General features: G+C 37.2%; 1 protein-coding gene across 5 annotated transcripts in view; it reads left to right on the plus strand.

Annotated features, from left to right (window-relative positions):
- The window catches only part of RGS12 (regulator of G protein signaling 12), an 85,780-nt gene that overhangs the window by 9,561 nt on the left and 58,126 nt on the right, over positions 1-18,093 (plus strand). For all 5 annotated transcript variants that reach the window (XM_071447443.1, XM_071447439.1, XM_071447438.1 and 2 more), the window contains exon 3: positions 12,701-12,820. In XM_071447443.1, coding sequence (XP_071303544.1) covers positions 12,701-12,820 — 120 coding nt within the window. The remainder of the gene's footprint in view (positions 1-12,700; positions 12,821-18,093) is intronic.

The raw sequence follows: 18,093 nt of genomic DNA on the forward strand, positions 1-18,093 counted from the left end.
TAAAATCTCATAGAAAATTTTACACTTTGAGATGAAAGATGCTCGACATGTGGCTAAAGAGTAATAATATTTCACCTACTGTATCATTCAGATCATCATAAACCAACACTAAGTATGTCAATCTTCCCTTTTAAGTCTATCTGATAATAAAATAGACATTCTGTTCTTTGATTAATGACAAATTTGTTTGCAAGACACATTTTAAATGTTCCTACATGGCTTTAGCATTTAATCTCTTCATTAAAGCTACAGACCCTCTTTTGCATTTTAATGTTATTTTTCAGTATTACTGAAGGGTGTTGAAACTGATGAGAGAAGCTCATAAAGATTATTTGGAGTAATTCACAGAGATGAAGTTGTACAATGTTCTCATCTTAAATCTTTCATGTAAATAATCAGGGGATGTTATTACTGATGATCATACATCTGTTCTTCAGGTGCTGCAGAAATAGGGAAAATCTGTATTTCCATCTTAGAGCCCTAGTTCATTTTCATAAGAGAGAAATTCAGACTTTATTATTTTGTGTGAAGGGATGAGGTAAAACTTCCCATTCCAAACCATTATTCAGGTGGGTTAGCTCCTGTGTTCTACAAAATTACATGTTTTCAACTTCCTGTGAACTTTTTAAGTGGTAAGGACTTATTTTACACAGCTTGCTCAGACTTTATTCCAGTCACAGAATAAAGTGCATAAAGTGGCCACATAGGATTACATTCATATTTTTACAACCTGGTGCTGAGTCTAAGTCTTCATTTGGCAGAACAGCACTTAAATTGCTTTTGTCTTTTACATCACTACCAAAGGTAAAACATCCTATGAGTGGGAATGTAGGAGCCACTAGAGGGAGAAAAGGTTATCAGAGGTAGAGATTCTTGTGATGGACTCTGTGCTTCCATATGAAACATTGTCTTCCTTGGAATTCTCTTTGCACGTGAGCTCCTCTAGCAGAGCTGCTGTGCAGATAAACAGTGATGATCACAGCATGTAATTCTGAAAAATATGCTGTGCTGTACAATGCTAGTGGGGGGTAAGACGGGCATAAACTGCTTCCAGATTTTATGGCTGCACTTACAAAACATTTGTGAATTGTGCAGCACGCAAGAGCAGATGTGAGAAAGTGTAAGTGAACATATCTATTTAAAATTGCACTTTCAGAACTGAGCCTGGGAAGAGCTTCTTGTGAGTAGGAATAGATATGGCATTTCAGACCTCTGTTACAAACAAGTAAGCACATTCTTTGAGCCGTGTTTGCCCTTTAGTGATGATGTTTTCAGCTCACAGACTAGAATTGTGATTAATTTTGTGATAATTGGCAAACCCACTTTTAAATATTAATTTTCTTTATGCTGCTATAAGGCATTTTAAAATTCTATATGTGTGAATCATAGATAATAGTTAAAAATGCCTAATTTTGTTGTTAGTCGATACCATGAGGTTTCTTGTTTTCTTTAAAATGTTGTAATTATGAATTATCCCCAGATTACTGAACACATGCTTTCACAATTGCTGTATATTTCATTTTTTTCTAAAACCTTTTGAAAAGGTTTCTGTGCATGGCAAGAGGAGAACTAAATCAGGGAGATTTTGGTTCTAGTCCACCTCTTTTGACTGAGATTTACCAGAAGATCTCTCTGGCCCTGTGCACCTCTCATATTGCTCCCTGTACTGAACTTCACATTTCTGGTGTTTCTTGAAAGTGTCACGTGAACAGATTTCTATTGGAACAGATTCTATTGGAGAATTTCTGTTGAAGAAATGAGACAATCAATATTCTAATGAGAACTTTTTGGTGGCATCCATGTCTTCTGTAGGTCTTAGATGAGAACAAGCAGGGAGAGGCCTGATGATGTTGCTGAAAAGGCACATCATGGAAGGCAAGGTGCCTTTCAGTCTGAGAACAACTGAGGAAGATTTCTGGTGACAAGAGGCTTCTAAATGGCTCTAAGATTGATGCTGGGTAGGGGTTGGGTATGCTCTCGTGAGGGCTGTGAGACCAACATCAGCAGCCTGGTTATGGTTTAAATTGAAATGGAATAATTCCTGCTTTTTTATTTGCAATTGCAGCTGCACTGTCCTGCCTTTGCTGTTGCATTGCTCTTTGCACCTTCTTTAGCATCCCACTAAGTTCCAGTCACTCACCTACTTGCTCCTGTGTATGATTTTTGGGTGACACAAATGAAAAGCACCATAAGCAATCTGAAAACATCAGGGGAGGTTAGAATTGGCAGGGGACTTGAGAAATTGCTGAGCAGGGAAGCATTCCTTTCCCTCTAGACTCAATTAATATAAATATGTTTGATTTTGTTCAACCCTCACTCTCTGTTTTCAGGCTAGTGCCTGGCCAAAAATATGTCTACCCATTACTGTTTTAAATTAAGTTTTACTGGGAAAATACTCCCTTTTCCACTGGAAAGCTTCATAACAGTCAGTTTGGTCTTTGAGTTCTCTCTCCATAAGGACAGAATCCTAGGCATTGACCTCTCACCATTCTCTTTTTAAAAAAAGAAAGTCTGTTTTAATAGTGTGGCAGTGAGTATTACATTGAGATCAAAAGATGTTTTACAACCTGAGCCTGATAACTAGCATTTGGGTCCTAGGTTTATTCCAAGTGAATATAACAAATCTATTGAAATGTAATTAAAAAGCTTTTTAAAATTTTGGGTATTGGCTTTTAGAAATCTTTTACTGTTTCACACTTGTTATACTTCTGTCTCGATCACATTATTGTTTGTGCTGGTGAAAAATGTGAATTTGTAGCTGGATCCTATTTGCAGATTTTAGAAGAAGGCAAAATAGAAAATCTTATTTCATGAGACTCACTGGACAATAGTATTGCAGATGTGTGGGTTTTTTTAAAGTTGATTGATGTACATATATAATTTATCAACTGCTTGGCAACCTTCATAATTCAGCTCCTGCAAATATTGTGAAAATGTAGAAGAGAGAAGATAGGCAAGCAGTACCATGGGGTTCACCAAGGCATCTTTCCCTGCTAATCTAGTTACTGGACAACTATTTTTATTCCTCTGTTCTGTTCAGAAGTTTAACTGTAACTACTTTAGAGTTGTCTTTGTTTCCAAAGCAAGTGTTACTGAAAAAGATATGCTGTCCAAGTTAAAAATGATTTTTTTTTTTTTTTTTGGTGGTGAAAATCTGTAATTTGCTTCAGATCCAAGAATTGCAGTTTTTTACTGTTGGTAACTGGTTGGTGAACTGACTGCAAAGCAGATATTTTAGATGCAGAGACAATGTTGGCAAAGCTTTGTGGTTCCCATATTTGTTTTTTTGTTGTATAATTACATGGTTTTTTCTCTTTCCTTTAGAATTCTGTTTGCTCACTAGCTTAAATTGTTCCACCACAGTTGTTTTTAAAGCAGAATTAATGGCAGCTGGATTGCTATTCTTATGCAGTACAATTTAATGTTAACTTTTGGATTTATAGGCTTTGATCTGCTTTGAGATCTACCTCTACACCTTAAAGAGAACTCAAGAAAAAATCCCAAACAGCAAGCTAGATCTGAGAATGTGCTAATGTGAATTAATCTGGAAAAAAGATCTATAGGAAATAGGTCCTCTGATTTTTGTGTAGAGAAAATGAAAAACAATTAAATATTTAGTAATTCCATGCAGCCTTTTTTTATGGATTGTGATATTTTAAAATTATTTTAAAAATTGTTCTAGGATCTTCAAAGTGTATCAAAAGCCCAAATAATGCTGGCTGTGTTTCTTTGAAAAAGAAATCAGATAAAACCTGGACAGTAAATATCAGAGCAATGCTGACTTTTGTGAAATGTCCTCATTTCAAATTTGTGTACTAGAAAGAAAATGGCATGTAAAAAAATATTTAGCACAGAATGAATTGAAATAATGAAAAATGGCTTAATATTTATGTTTCAAACATAAAAGCTTTGAGATGGGAAATTATTAAGTTATTGTCTGTACTAAGAAAGATCTGAGATCCTTGCAGTTTAGAAGATTTAGAGGAGACAAGGAGTTGTAAATACCAGTTTTTCACTAGACAAGAAATAGGGCCATATAGAATAAAGATTGTTAATTAATAAAAATAAATATGGAATTGCTAAAACTTATGAGAACTTGTACTTTTGGCATTCTTGATATCACTTGACTTACATATTCTGCAGTTTAATTAGTGTGGAAAGAAAACACCACATAATTGTACTTTCTGTGTAGTTTCATTTCATACCTGCTAATATTTATCCCAAGAAATACTAACAGTCTTTCTCTCTACTTTCTCTTAGTGATATTATTTTTGTTTTCAACCTTTATCACCAATCCCTTAATTTCCAATCAGAAGTCAGCTTAGTCTTATCCTTTCCAAAAGCTTTTTCATAATTGTAATATAATTGGTTGCTGTAATTTTATTTTTGAAATAGGTTACCAGAGTTATAAGCAGTTTTAAAAATGTGTGGACAGACAGTGTATTCATAAGGCTTATTTCTTGTTTGTTTGTTTGTTTGTTTTTTTAATGATGATTCCTGGTCAGAGTTTTGATTGTTATTGATTATTTGGCTGTACTGAATTAATGTTCCCAGCTAATGCCTACCTAATGTTCACAATGATTTGAAACTAGTTATTATGTCCTTTTTTGTATTTTTCTTCACATTTTCCCCTAGTGTAGTAAGGTCTTTCTGTGCCTCTGCAATTTCCAACTACCAACTTCCAGCTTGTAGAAGACACTTTTATCTAGTTATACTGAGAAAATGATATTACTTTTTCATATGCATAAATAATATCAACATTTGTGGGTATTTTTCTTTTTTTTTTTTTTGTTTCTTGAAAAGGGATTAGGATGGTACTGAAGTGTAGATGGGTCAGCGTTTTATGCCTAATATCCTTAATACAAGAGACAAGCATTCAGTTTCATTTACTTGGATGTTCATGTCAGGAAAGTCTCTTTTCTGTGTTTTCCTGGAATCCATATAGATCTTATATGAAATTTTGCAGCATTCTTCATTGTATCATGGGCCAAACTGGCATTTAGAATGCCATTGTAATGGTTCAGAGGGAGTGAAATGTGTCATTATCATCATCATCATCTGATCAGTAAAGAAGTATTCTTAAAAGTCATCAAATCTGTTCATCAGCACTGGTGAATGTAGCATTGGAATTCTTTGTCATCCTGGTGTACCCCAACTGAAAAAAAAACCCCAAAAAGATCCAATGGGAATTGCAGTATAATTCAAGCCTGCAGAAAAGCTGACAAGCTGACACTAAAGTTTGAATGATGATAGACCTTTTAAAATCAACCCTCTGTCATCTAACTGGGTTTTGTGAGGTGCTGTCCCTCTGTGATGGTGACACAAGTGCAGGGCAGCCTGAAGGGTGTCCCTTCATTCTGGCTTTGTCCACAGCACCTGGAGCCCTGAGCTCTGAGCACAGCCACACCTGGAGCCCTGTGTGTGAGCACAGCCACACCTGGAGCTCTGTGTGTGAGCACAGCCACACCTGGAGCTCTGTGTGTGAGCACAGCCACACCTGGAGCCCTGAGCTCTGTGAGCACAGCCACACCTGGAGCCCTGAGCTCTGTGTGAGCACAGCCACACCTGGAGCTCTGTGTGTGAGCACAGCCACACCTGGAGCTCTCTCTGTGAGCACAGCCACATCTGGAGCCCTGTGTGTGAGCACAGCCACACCTGGAGCCCTGTGTGTGAGCACAGCCACACCTGGAGCTCTGTGTGTGAGCACAGACACACCTGGAGCTCTGTGTGTGAGCACAGACACACCTGGAGCCCTGAGCTCTGTGTGTGAGCACAGCCACACCTGGAGCCCTGAGCTCTGTGTGAGCACAGCCACATCTGGAGCCCTGTGTGTGAGCACAGCCACACCTGGAGCTCTCTCTGTGAGCACAGCCACACCTGGAGCTCTGTGTGTGAGCACAGCCACACCTGGAGCTCTGTGTGTGAGCACAGCCACACCTGGAGCCCTGAGCTCTGTGTGTGAGCACAGCCACACCTGGAGCCCTGTGTGTGAGAACAGCCACACCTGGAGCCCTGAGCTCTGTCAGGTGTGTACCCAGCAGTTGTTGCTTCCAGGGACAGCCCAGGGGAGGGGACCACAGGCAGCTCTGTTCCCAGCTCCCCCCAGGTTCCTTTATCTCTTTCAGAACACAGGAAATCCTTACCCAACATGTCCCATATTTCAGTCTCTCCTGTTCCCAGACTCTCCTTTTACAAGAGCTCTGAGTTTCAGTGTCAGTTTTGGGTGGGGGGCACGTGGTGCTGGCAAGTGGGATGAGGGGCAGAGGGGGGTCAGGACCTGCTCTGCTCCAGAGGGACACTCAGTCAGGGGAGTGGATGCTGAGGGTAGGAAGGGACAAGAGAGGAGCCCAAAACCACACAGTCCAGATCAGGATTTGAGACTAATATTGATGGCAGAAAAATATTTACATCAGCTGCTTTTTTTTTTTTTTCCTGTGATCCTTTCACTATTTTTTGCAATTTTGTGTGCATCCCTGTTTCCCATCCCTTTTCAGAAAGGTCTAAATCAGGAGCTTTCTTTTGAAGTCTTAAACCTGCATTCTTTTTAAAGATGAACTGCCAATCCAGACTGACCTTTCTGCTGAGGGGCTCAACAGCCAGGATTAAATTCAGTAAATTTTGAATATCCATAGAAGTTTCAAATTATATGGTCAGTGTATTGGGGCTCCAAACTGTTATGCACTTCACCACACAAATGAATCAAACCTAAAAACAGTGGGAGTTTTTCACAGCTTCAAGAGCTGGAAATAGGACACATGAAAATTTGATTTTATAGTTAGTATGATTAAGTTCTGTGACACATAGAACATACCAAATTCAGTTGAGCTCCTTTGATTGAGGCAAGCAGTTCTGTGTGACCATTCTAGCATGTGCATGGTCCTTTGGTATTCTCTTAAATGTCCAGGACATAGGATAGTGTACTTGTTCCACCTGAACAGAAGGAAAAACATTTTCTATGAAAATTAGTGCACACTGGTAATGATGTTTTTGTCTTGGAGCTCCTAGAACTTTGTTCATCACATTTAATTAGTTTCTTATGCTTTTTTTAATCAAACATGTAAACTTTTAAAACTATTTAGCTCAAATCTTGTGAGATTAACTTTTTGTTGTGAAACAGTTTTGAAAGCATAGTTCTCTAAATGGAGATGATCAGTCTTGTCAGTGCTTTTTACACATTTTTGATTAGCTTCCCTTCTTATATTTTACCTTTCCTTCTTGCTGCTCTTCCATAGAGCAGGCAAAACCTCTGTCCCATCAGATTTAATCTCTTTTAGTTTCCTAAATTTAAATTTAGTTTCCTCTCAAGATCACAAACTGTAATGTGTTTTCCACGAAAAGCTGTAAATTTGCTGGAAGCTGGCCTAAAGTCTCACAGTTTTTCTTTCTCCTTTTCTCCCCTTTCTGGATTCCTGCTGCCAGCTCACTGTATTTTTTGTTGTTGTCAGGGATGCCAGAACTCCTAACAAAAATCCCCCCTTCCTGAGTCCCTTGTACTCCAATAGCTGCCTGTCTCCTTCCTTGCTAACCCCTTCCTGCACCTCCAGCTTTAGAACTGGTACCAGAGGAGAGGAAATCTATTAGTGATATCCAGGTAATAACTGCAGAGAGAGTTATTAAACTCTATTTAGCACAAAATGGAAATTTCAGGTTGTTGCATATGATCATTTGTTGCAAAGTTCTAATACTGAATAAATGCATTTGCTGGAAAATGAAGGAGCACAGTACAGCTTGTGCTATAGCTGGGAACTCCTTTCAGCTAATTGAAGATGTTTTCTGAAGGGGTTTGGTTTCTTTGTGTTCTGAATAATTGATCGAGTTTCATCGACTTCTGTGCACTCAGGCTCCAGGTTACAGCCACATATTGGCTGTCATAGTTTCACGTTGCATTTCTTTGGAAGTTCCAGCTTAAAAGAGTTCCTGTGGTGCTCAGGCCAGAGTTGGCAGGGAATATCATGAGTTGTGCTGGCATGGCTGTCTGTGGATCTGCCTTAGGAACAGGATTATTTAATTTTGTAAACTCTAGTTTACTGTTAGTGGAGATGAGGGCACAGCCTGCTGCAATTTGTGAGGAGCAGTCAGACGTACATGCAAAACCCTTAAGCTGCCATAGCTGCCAAAAATCTTATATGGAACTGCTGCCTAACTTGTTTATCAGTTAAAAATACTTTTAAGACCCCATCCATTTTTGTTCTATCTTTAAATAATTAGAGTCGTGCAAATCATCTTACATTGGAACCTTTTTCTTCTTTCTGTCCTTCTGTTTGCAGTCCCACATGAGTCACATCCTTCTTCACTCCTCTGCCTTCCTAATACATGAAATACAATGTTTTCTGCTTTCTCATTTGTAATTTCTTGTACACCATTCTTGTTCTCAGACAGAAACCATTCTCACTTGGACACTTCACAAAATGCTGCTGTATCAGTCCTCCCCTGGTGACCTGTTTGCAGTGCTCTCCTTGTCCTATTTACACTTGCCATTTCCTGTTTTCCTAAAAAAAAAGGGTAATCTAGTAATTTATTAAAAACAATATAAAGGACTCAGACACCATTAATTGTCTTTTTTCTCTTATGATTATACATTTAACTGGTATGTCAATCTATTCTAATTTTTACTTTTTTATAAGAGTAGAAAAAGGAATGGATTTTTTTAGAGCATCAGTACTTTAATTCCTTTAATCCTTTGTTGTTTTTCCTCTCCATCTGCCAAATCATAACAGGATAAAGGCTTTTAGAGATATGTTCTTTTATACTTTCACCATGGTAGTGGTGGCAGGGTGGCAAGTATCTGCATTGCAAATAGGAGAGGATGTATTGCTGTAGCACATGCTTTTCACTGATCAAGTTGTTTTCACAAATTTCTGTGCTTTTTGGTTGGCTTCTGGATTCCTAAAAGTTCTAAGGTGAAGGCACTTAGTAAAATGTCAGGTGGACTTCATTTTCTAATTCCGTTCTCTGATAGAATTTCTTAGATTTTCTTGACTATTTAGATATTTTTAGAGTTTCACAGATTTAGCAACACTGTTTTTGGAAGAGAATATTTAAGGTAGCATAATAAACAGTTCTAGGGCTTATAGGCAATCTGTATTTAAAAAAAAACCCAAACAACCCTACAGCCTAATGTTCATGCAGCAAATGTCAGTGTTTTAGCTTGGCAGCTAACAGAGACTGTAGCAGCATATTTTTTTCATAGAGTGGTTTGGGTTGGAAGGAACCTTAAGATCCATCTTGTTCCAAGCCCCCTGCCATGGGCAGGGACACCTTGCACTGGACCAGGTTGCTCCAAGCTGGCCATGTTTTTGGTCATACATGTATTGTTCTGAAATGTTTGTGAAGAATTTAGTGGTTTTTAATATCTGTTTAATAGTGTAACAAAGGCTTTTAGAAGTACCATGATGTCTTTATGTCTAACAGACTGCAGAAATGACATTAATATCAGTCATTGCACAAGCAATCTCTCTGTGCTGAAATACTGTGGATTTCTTTAGCCATGCTGATTCGTACATTCTAGTTTCAATGGCTGTTTTCTGTTCAAGTCATGGATGCTTTTATTTCCAGCTCTTCACAGTCCCATGAAAAACATTTGCCAAAATGGTGCTGTTTGCTTAAGATACGTGATTCTTTCCTGCTTTGTGTGCATGTGTGTATGCACAGCCATTTTTTTGATTGATCTGGAGAAGGAGGTCTGCCTTCATAATCTGAATGTCTGGAACAGAGTCAAGAAAAGATGAAAAGAGAGGCTTCCCAGGAAATTAAATACTTGTGAATTGTAATCTTTTTGGGTTTTTTAGTAATGCTCTCCTTAATTTCCTAGATTATTAACTTGATTTTTCAGAGCAAGGAGGAGTTTTTTTGTCAGTTGAAAATATTTTCTTAATTGCAATTGTTATACAGATGGGTTGGGGAAATGGTTAGCTCAGTGCATTTTGCTATTTTGTAATCATTGCTTAAGCATTGTTTTATTCCCAGGGTCTCTTTTTTCTTAACCTGTTCTTATCTTTACTGTTCCACCCAGGGCTCAGTAGTCAGTTTTGCATAACAATATAAAAAAACATAAATAAAAAATTTGATTGGATACTAATTTACTCTCTCTTTTCTAGTACCACACAATTTACAAGTTGTTTTTTCTGCTCTCTCTCTTTCTCTTTGTTATGCTTCTGACCACAAAGAGGTAAGCAGCGTTTATTTCCAAAATGGGACATCTGGTGATGATTAATCTTATCTAGAATCTGCTTCTCAGTGGAATCTAATTAGATTTGTCTTTAGGCAGTTGGTTCCTCTTCCTTCAATTTGTAGTGTTACTGTTTCAAAAAATTTTTGAGTGCATGTTCTTAATCTCCCAGCATCATAAATGTCAGTGTCTGTATTTAAATAAATACTGGACAATTTATATTCTTTTTTGGGGATGAAATAGAATGAATAGTGAAAGTGCATTTGTTATTCTGAATAGATATGTCTGCTACTGATAGTTTTAAAATTTTTTTTCCTTTCACCCTTTTATTTTCAATGAAAGCTGAAGTTCTCTCAGGGCATCCATCTACTTTTAAGAAACACATCAAAGACCATTAAGCATCCATACTGTGTAACTGTTTCATTAGTTCCAAAGTACCAATTAATGATGCCATTAATTTGCTGGGTTGTTGGTAAGCTGATAGTTTTATCACTAATTCTTGGATTAAAAATGAAAAAAAATTAAAAATCACAGAACTAGTGTGGTCATACTTGATTAGTGGTGAAATTGAGTAGATGTACTTATATATTCATGTTGTTCTAACAGAAAAATTCCTACAGGAGGAGCCTTGTAAATGTTTTGATCAGCTGTGCAGCAGCAGTAATGGATACAGCTGGATTTAGTCAGGGGTAAAGTTCACTGTGTGGCACAGATTAGGAGTAAGCTTTCCATCCACACAGGAAAGGCTGGTGTGGCTGTAAGGGATGAGGCAGGTGTGAACCACCTCAGCAGTACCTGCCTGGATAAGCAGATGATTTTAAAAGTTGCTCAAAAAGACAGGAACTGTCCTCATTCCACTGGGTGTTGCTTGTCAACATTTACGGAGAGCAATTTTCTTCTCTTCACATTATTTGATCATTTAGCAAAAGCCGCCTTAGCTTCTTTATACTGCACTTGTAAATGCTCTCTTAAAACCTTGCAAGCTAAGATCCAGCTACTAGATTTCCAGGTTGCTGTAGCTGAACCTGCCCAATTTACTTCTCAGCCAATAAAAAAACCCAACCAAACCAAACCCTTTGTAAATAGAAAATTGGGAGGGAAAGAGATTTCATAGAAAAAGGGGTCACTTTTACTACTGAATGAAGTTGATCTCTCAAGCCTGTTGAGGGGATGAACCCTGCTGCATACTTTGGATCCAGATGCCTGTTTTGTCTTGACAATTCTTTGAGCTTGTAAACAGAATCTGTTGAGAGCACTGGTGATGGCCAGAGCCCAGTTGCTGTAGAACAGTGATGTCTCCATGGGAATTAGCAAACAGGCAGACATCTCTGAGGCTGTACAATGCTCTGGCTGCTCTTCTCTGCTTTGTATGAGTGGTTGTTGGCATGAGGCTATGAGGATGTGAAATTTGTGCTTATTCTTTTGATTAATGTGATGTGTATAGAGTTCCCAAGGAGCGATCAAAGGGAGACCAAAATATTTCAGAACTCGGAGCACAGAAACTTGCCCAAAGGAAGAAATGAACACAAATAGAAAATTTATTAAATATTACAAATCTGCCAAATGCAGAGCAATTATAAAAGTACTAATAAATATATTTTTAAGCTTACTATAATGAAGAAAGATGCTGACATGAAACAGAGGGGAATTTGCTCTGATTTAAAGTCTTTTATTTTCTAAAGCAAAAAAGCATCAGTAGACAGGGAGGAGTTTTCCCTACATTGAATGTTACAGTGAAAGTGTTACAGTGAAAGGAATCCAAAATTTCAGGCACATAATCACAAGGTTTTGTAATGTAGTGAGTTTATGTACATCTGCTTAGCACCACTCACCAACTGTGCCTAATTTTAGGTTCAAGCTTACACTTTGCCATTTGGAATAAACTTGATATGTATATGCTGAGTAGCTTAGCAGACATCTGGTAACTTTTTAGGGAGAAAGAGTATGATTATGGCATGAGAGAAAACAGATTTAATTACTGCAGTTCTAGTAATGGAACATCCAAGTGAGGGAGTTGCTTTCCTCAGAACAAAAGTTCCTGCGATTTTGTACTGTGTGATTTCAAAAGTTGGACTTTGCAGTAGCAAGGCTTTAAAAAAAGAGTAGTGAACGTAAGACTTCTAAAAATGTGGGGAAACATTTCAAGAGCAGCTGGGTGAGATGATTTTTAGGATGGGAATTTCCTATAGAAAACACAAATATTTTGTAGTTAAATGCTTTCCAGTTAAAACAGGAAAGAGCCAGGATCATCTTGCATTTCTTACTGACATGTATCATGTGCATTTTAGCAACCTGACTGATCACTCATGTTAATACAGTAAATTAATGCTGAATGTTTAAGATATTTGACTTGAGACTGGAAAAGTCAACCTTAATGAATTTTAGTAGGTGATTTTACAGGGGCATGGCAAATGACCAACTTGTTTTGAAATAGTGGTCTTGTCACATTTCCTTACAATTCAGATCTTACTATGATCAGCAATGTACTAAAATTAAAGAAATAATTTAATATCTATTTTCTGGTTTTTTTAGGGTGCAAAATTTGGACATTCAATGGGATTAAATCAGGCTCCTCCTCCACGTTCTTCTGCTCGGAGATCATTTGGAAGATCAAAGCGCTTTAGCATTACTCGCTCTCTGGATGACCTTGAGGTAATTAACTCTCACTTAAAATTTAGAAGTGAGTCTTAGAGAACTTATAGTAGATAATGCTGGTAATTGCTGAAAGAAAGTGAGTAATGTATTAGTATAATATAGTTATTTACTATCATATGACATTTTTGTGAGGGGAATACAGATTTCAGGTATCAACCTTTTTCAATATTTCTTTCAGTATTTCTTAATTGGCTACATTGTGGCCATTCTTTCTGTGGGCAATTCTGACTTTATTTTTCATATCATAGTTGGTCCTGTGTAAATCCACACAATACACTTTTGCTGATCAAAATGTTCATAATGTCTCAGAAATGTAATATATAGAGAAATCAAATGTTCATCATATTCTGGTTTTTGTTCAGCTGATGAATTTTGACAGCAGTTGACAAAAGGGAGTTCCTAATCAACTTGGTGATTTTGGCTCCTTTTAGGAGTAATATTATGCTATTTTACATCTGGTTTAGCATCAGCTGATGTCTGGCTCTCAAAAGCATATTGGCTTTGGAGAAAACAAGGAATGAAAAGCCATCCTTCTGTTCTACTGTAGGAATGTGGCTTCATTATATCTTCACTCCTAGTGTGCCTCCTCAGGAAAACCATGACACTGAGCCACAGTGATGTGAAGAGATGCAGAGATTCTTCCCTTAGCCCTTTACCATGCTTATTTGGAGGAACTCTGGTGACTGGAAAAAACAAAAATCTGTGCAGAGCTTTTGGCACAGGAGCCATGCAATGCATTCTGCACCGCTTCAGCAAGGGAGGGAATGTGGCACACTGAGCCCTCCAAATGGGAAGGAGGTGTTTAAAAAGCATTTGAGATGGGAGGAGGGAAAAAGGAGACACTCTGAGTTTTCTGCTGTGGGAAAATGTAGGAAGACCAGCATTTCACTGACTCTGAACTAAAGGAGAAGGGAGCTCAGGGAGGGATGTTTAGGGAGCAGAATATATGGAAGGAGCTTCTGGCATGCTTAGGGAATGCAGGTAGGAACTGTAATTACCTATTTCTTAGATGTTTTTCTATTTTTCTGTTTTTCATAGTGGTTTATATTCTCTGAAGCTTTTAAGTGTCTTATTTTTTTTTTCTAGTTATAAAAAACTACGTAATTTCTTTGCACTCATAACTTTAGTACTGTAACTGCATAACATAAACACAACAAGAACTTCTGGGTAAAGGGGTTTGGGAACCATCTAGCTACAAAATTCTTAATCAGAAAATGGTGATTCTTCTAAATTGAAAAAGTTTGCTGTTACATATATCCAGTTTTGACAGAATTTCTGATTGCAGTAAGAATGAATTCTCTCAGAATACCAAAGAATCTAGTGCTAACAATTCACATGCAACAGGAAAAACATGGTTCTTTCCACAGTCTTACAGATTAAAATTTCATTCAGGTTTTTTGCACATCTCATGTTTTGAGTGTTTTAAACATCAAAAATAAAATTTAATTTCTGTTGTTGGAGCTGTTTCACATTGTATAAATATTCTTTAAAACAGGCACTTGGGACTTTCCATTAATTTCAGAAAGATATGATCGTTACTGGCGTAAAAGTCCTTTTTTCCCCTTATTATGTGCTAGTTGGTATTCATTAGTGTCTGTAAACAGAGTAGCACCAACAGGAGGGATTGAGTCCATCTGTGTCCCAATGTTCTCATCATTACTGAGTTACTTTGGAAGGGAAACTTTCATTCTAGGTCACAGTGTGACCTGGACAAAGGAATGGTCTGACTTCAAATCTGTACTTGGATGAATGCCCTTACTCCATGTAGCTGTGTGGGTGTGGACTGCTCTCTGTCCAGCTACTTCTTTTCACTTTGAAATCTTTTTTTCACCCTGCATGCTGTAAGAGAATGATCTCCCAGATATCCCAGCCACCAGGAGAAACAGCAATCCAGAGAAGAATTTAAAAAGCTTTGTATGTCAAAATAAAATAACGTTGAGGTATTTTAATTTTGGTTCAAACTTCAACACTGCTGCTTCAGCACTTGTCCCAAGTACTCTTCCACTATGTGTGGTAGAACATAATGTTGTTAGTACATGTTTAGTTTATTTCAGGCCATCTATTTAGGGGTGGTGGAAGAGGAAATAACAATAGCAGGAAATTCTTAGAGACTCCACCTTTGGAATAATGACCATGAGTGTATTGTATAGGCTACTTGCTTGCTTTTGTGTCCTTTTCAGTTGTCTTGGCAGACTGGATAAGGTAATAATCCAAACATGAAATTCAGTTAATATGCTTCTCTGAGCTTGTGGGTTTGATTCCTGCTGGCATCCAAATTAATCTTCTAAACTGAGCAGTGTAAGTAGGTTCCATGGAGTTTCTTTTATGGGCATTTGATGAACACAGTTCATTGCTTACAGGTCTAAAAAGGCTGTATTTGGATTTTTTGTTGAAGTATGATCTGTGTGTGAAACAGCAGCTGTCAGTGTTGCTGACTGCTACCATAAGGTGGCGTAATTTCTTTGAAATTTGTTATTTATTTATTTTTAAAAGTATCTGTCAAAGAATATAGCATATTCATGCATGTTTTAATAAATAAAAACATGATTTCATGAGAAAATGTCACTTTTTCTTTTAACTTGTTAGATTACTTCTGGCTATATGTGCACAGACAGAATTCTTGTAAGATTAGAATTAATGATATACTTGCCCCTCCTTAAGTATTTTCCTCTTAACTGCAGAAGCTGTATTATCCATAGAAAAAACCAGACCAGTTTGTAGGATTAGCATCTTGGTGCTGTTTTTACTGATAGAAACTGTATACAAGATTTTTTTAAAAATGCAGGGATCAAGATGGGACGAGAGTGGAAAATTTATGGTGCATTTGTGCTATAATTGTGGTAGGGAGAATGTCTCACAAAAGAGAAAATGCACAATTTTATTTCTGAACTGTGGAAATTGTGCTTGTTCACAGCAGGTCTGATTATGATTAATTAGTCTTTAAATTGGAACTGAATTCAGAAAATGAGCATGTCTAGTATGTGCCCTAGTTATGTTGTTTTCAGAAGAAATGTATTTAGAAAATTTTATTTATTAAATTACAAGAAACTTGGTTTTGTTAAGAACAGATTTATCTTTTATCTAGCAATCAATTTTTCTATGTGAATAATTTGTTGTTATGAAGTAGTGTCTATTAAAAACCATGTTATCATTCTGTGATTTGCACCAATTTTACTTTTTAGCATAGTTGCTGATTCATATTTTCAAGGTGTAATTTAAGCTAAAAGTACCTTATGATTATTTAATATTTGGCTTAATGAGAGGGTGTGATCCTGTCTTTCTTCCCACTTCTCTTTCCTGTAGATAAATGCCACTACTCTCATCCTCTTGCACAATTCTGTTCTGGAAAAGATGTTTATAAATTTATAAACAAATTAAAGGTGTCTCTGCGAGACTGCAGACAGTAGAGCACTACCTATGTAAAAATTTACCTTAAGCACAGTAATTGTGATTGTTCTATTCATCACCAGTTTTGGTAACACTTTCAGCTGTAGCCATTCCACTCATCTTTTAATTTTTATTGATGTCTGTAAAAATGGGGGAACCTTGCAGTATTTTCTTGAAGTCAAAAAATTTAGGTTCCTCCTCACCAAGAAGAACATTTAAAGCTGTTTTTTCCTGAAAATAATTTTGGTACTTGTACTTTTCGTATTTCTCTGTGGTTAAAAATAGGGCAGAGTAGTATAATGACAGACATAATCTCTTAGGGAAACAAGTGTCAAACTCTGTAAGTATTGTTAAATAATCATTTAATGCAGAGAAATTTTTAAAATTAAAGATGATTTAATTCTTTGAACTAAGTATCAAGACAAGAAAAGATGGATGTTGCAGCTTTTCTTGTTCTCATCCTGTTTAGGAAAGCTTAAAGCTATATTTTATATTATAAACAACATTTGTTATATCAAATTTCTAGAGTTTAGTTATGTTTTCAAAGTTGGAATGCATCATGTATTCTTTTTAAAAATCAGTGTGAGGCTTTTGTTAGAATGTTCCATCTTAATTATAACCATTAATAATGTAGTATTATTAGGTGTTATTATGGATAATAATGCTTGATTTTTTTTCTGTTTTGTTAATTCTACTGAATCAACTACTTTTTGCATTTCATCTGCTATTTGAAAGCATACAGCACATCTCTTTGGTATGAGGTTTTATACTAATAGATGACATGTCTCTGCTGGATATTAGCTTTGGCATCTGTGGGTGGCAAAACTCCCCCTAAATGCTCATTTGACTTAATAAGGAGTTTTTAAGTGGGTACCTGTTTTTGTTTGACTGATTTAAATAATCAGACAAAGCTTACCCAGGGAGATAATAGCTTATATTAGACCAACTAGTATACTAGGAAAATCAGACAAGAAGATCTAAACATGCCCCAAACTTTTCCCACCCTCTCATATGAGCTAATAAAAAGTATTAACTCTCCCTGCAGAGGTTGCTTTATTGATGTTCTTAGATCATCACCATGGCCACAGTGCCACCACTATGGTAAGTATAAGTACATCTTTTAAATCAAGAGGCCTCTTCATTCTCAGCTTTTAACAGTAAATTCAAAATTTGAATTTTGAAATGAAGAATGTATAGTTTTATTTCAGATTTCACCAATTAGTAAAAATATGTTCTACTGTGTACCCCCTTTAAGAACTGCATCTTTGGCTATATTTTGTCCAAATTTTTACCTAAGATATAACCAGCCAATTGGCAGTTTTGCTGTCAGCTTTCATGAAAGGGGGAGGAAAGGCCAATTGTGAAATAGCAGTGCACACATGAGAAAATCTCCATTCTTGTATGTAAAAGGCAGTATTGTATTTTTAGCACAGTGATAATGAGTTCCTAAAGGTTTAATCCAGTCTCATGTGTGGGTACTCTGCAGTCTGAGTGCTAACCCTGAGCAGCCCCTGAGGCTGCTGTGTTGGAAGCTTCATGGATCTGTGCCCACAGATGAGGTTCTTGTTTCTCTTTTCCCTTTGCACTGCTTCTGGAGCAGTGAGAGGTGTGCTTAGTGATTTCAGACTCCCTCCCTAAGCTGGCTCAAACCCTCCTGCTGGCCATGATGTCTGGCTGTAAATAGTGCAACTCAGTCATGGCATTATACATTGATGGTTTTATCTTGAATTACTGATGTGCTTGTGGAGCTGATCAGTGAGACTTTGGAAACATCCAGTGGTTTGTGCCAGGCATTTTTCTGCTTTGTTCAGGCCCTGGGCTGAGCACTCCTGGCTGGAGTTGTTCACCTGCTGGGCTGCACAGTGGCCACACAGCCAGGACAT

This window comes from Agelaius tricolor, unplaced genomic scaffold (genome assembly GCF_023055355.1).
Source record: "Agelaius tricolor isolate 1412-34295 unplaced genomic scaffold, bAgeTri1.0.p SCAF_24, whole genome shotgun sequence".
Classification (NCBI taxonomy): Eukaryota; Metazoa; Chordata; class Aves; order Passeriformes; family Icteridae; genus Agelaius; species Agelaius tricolor.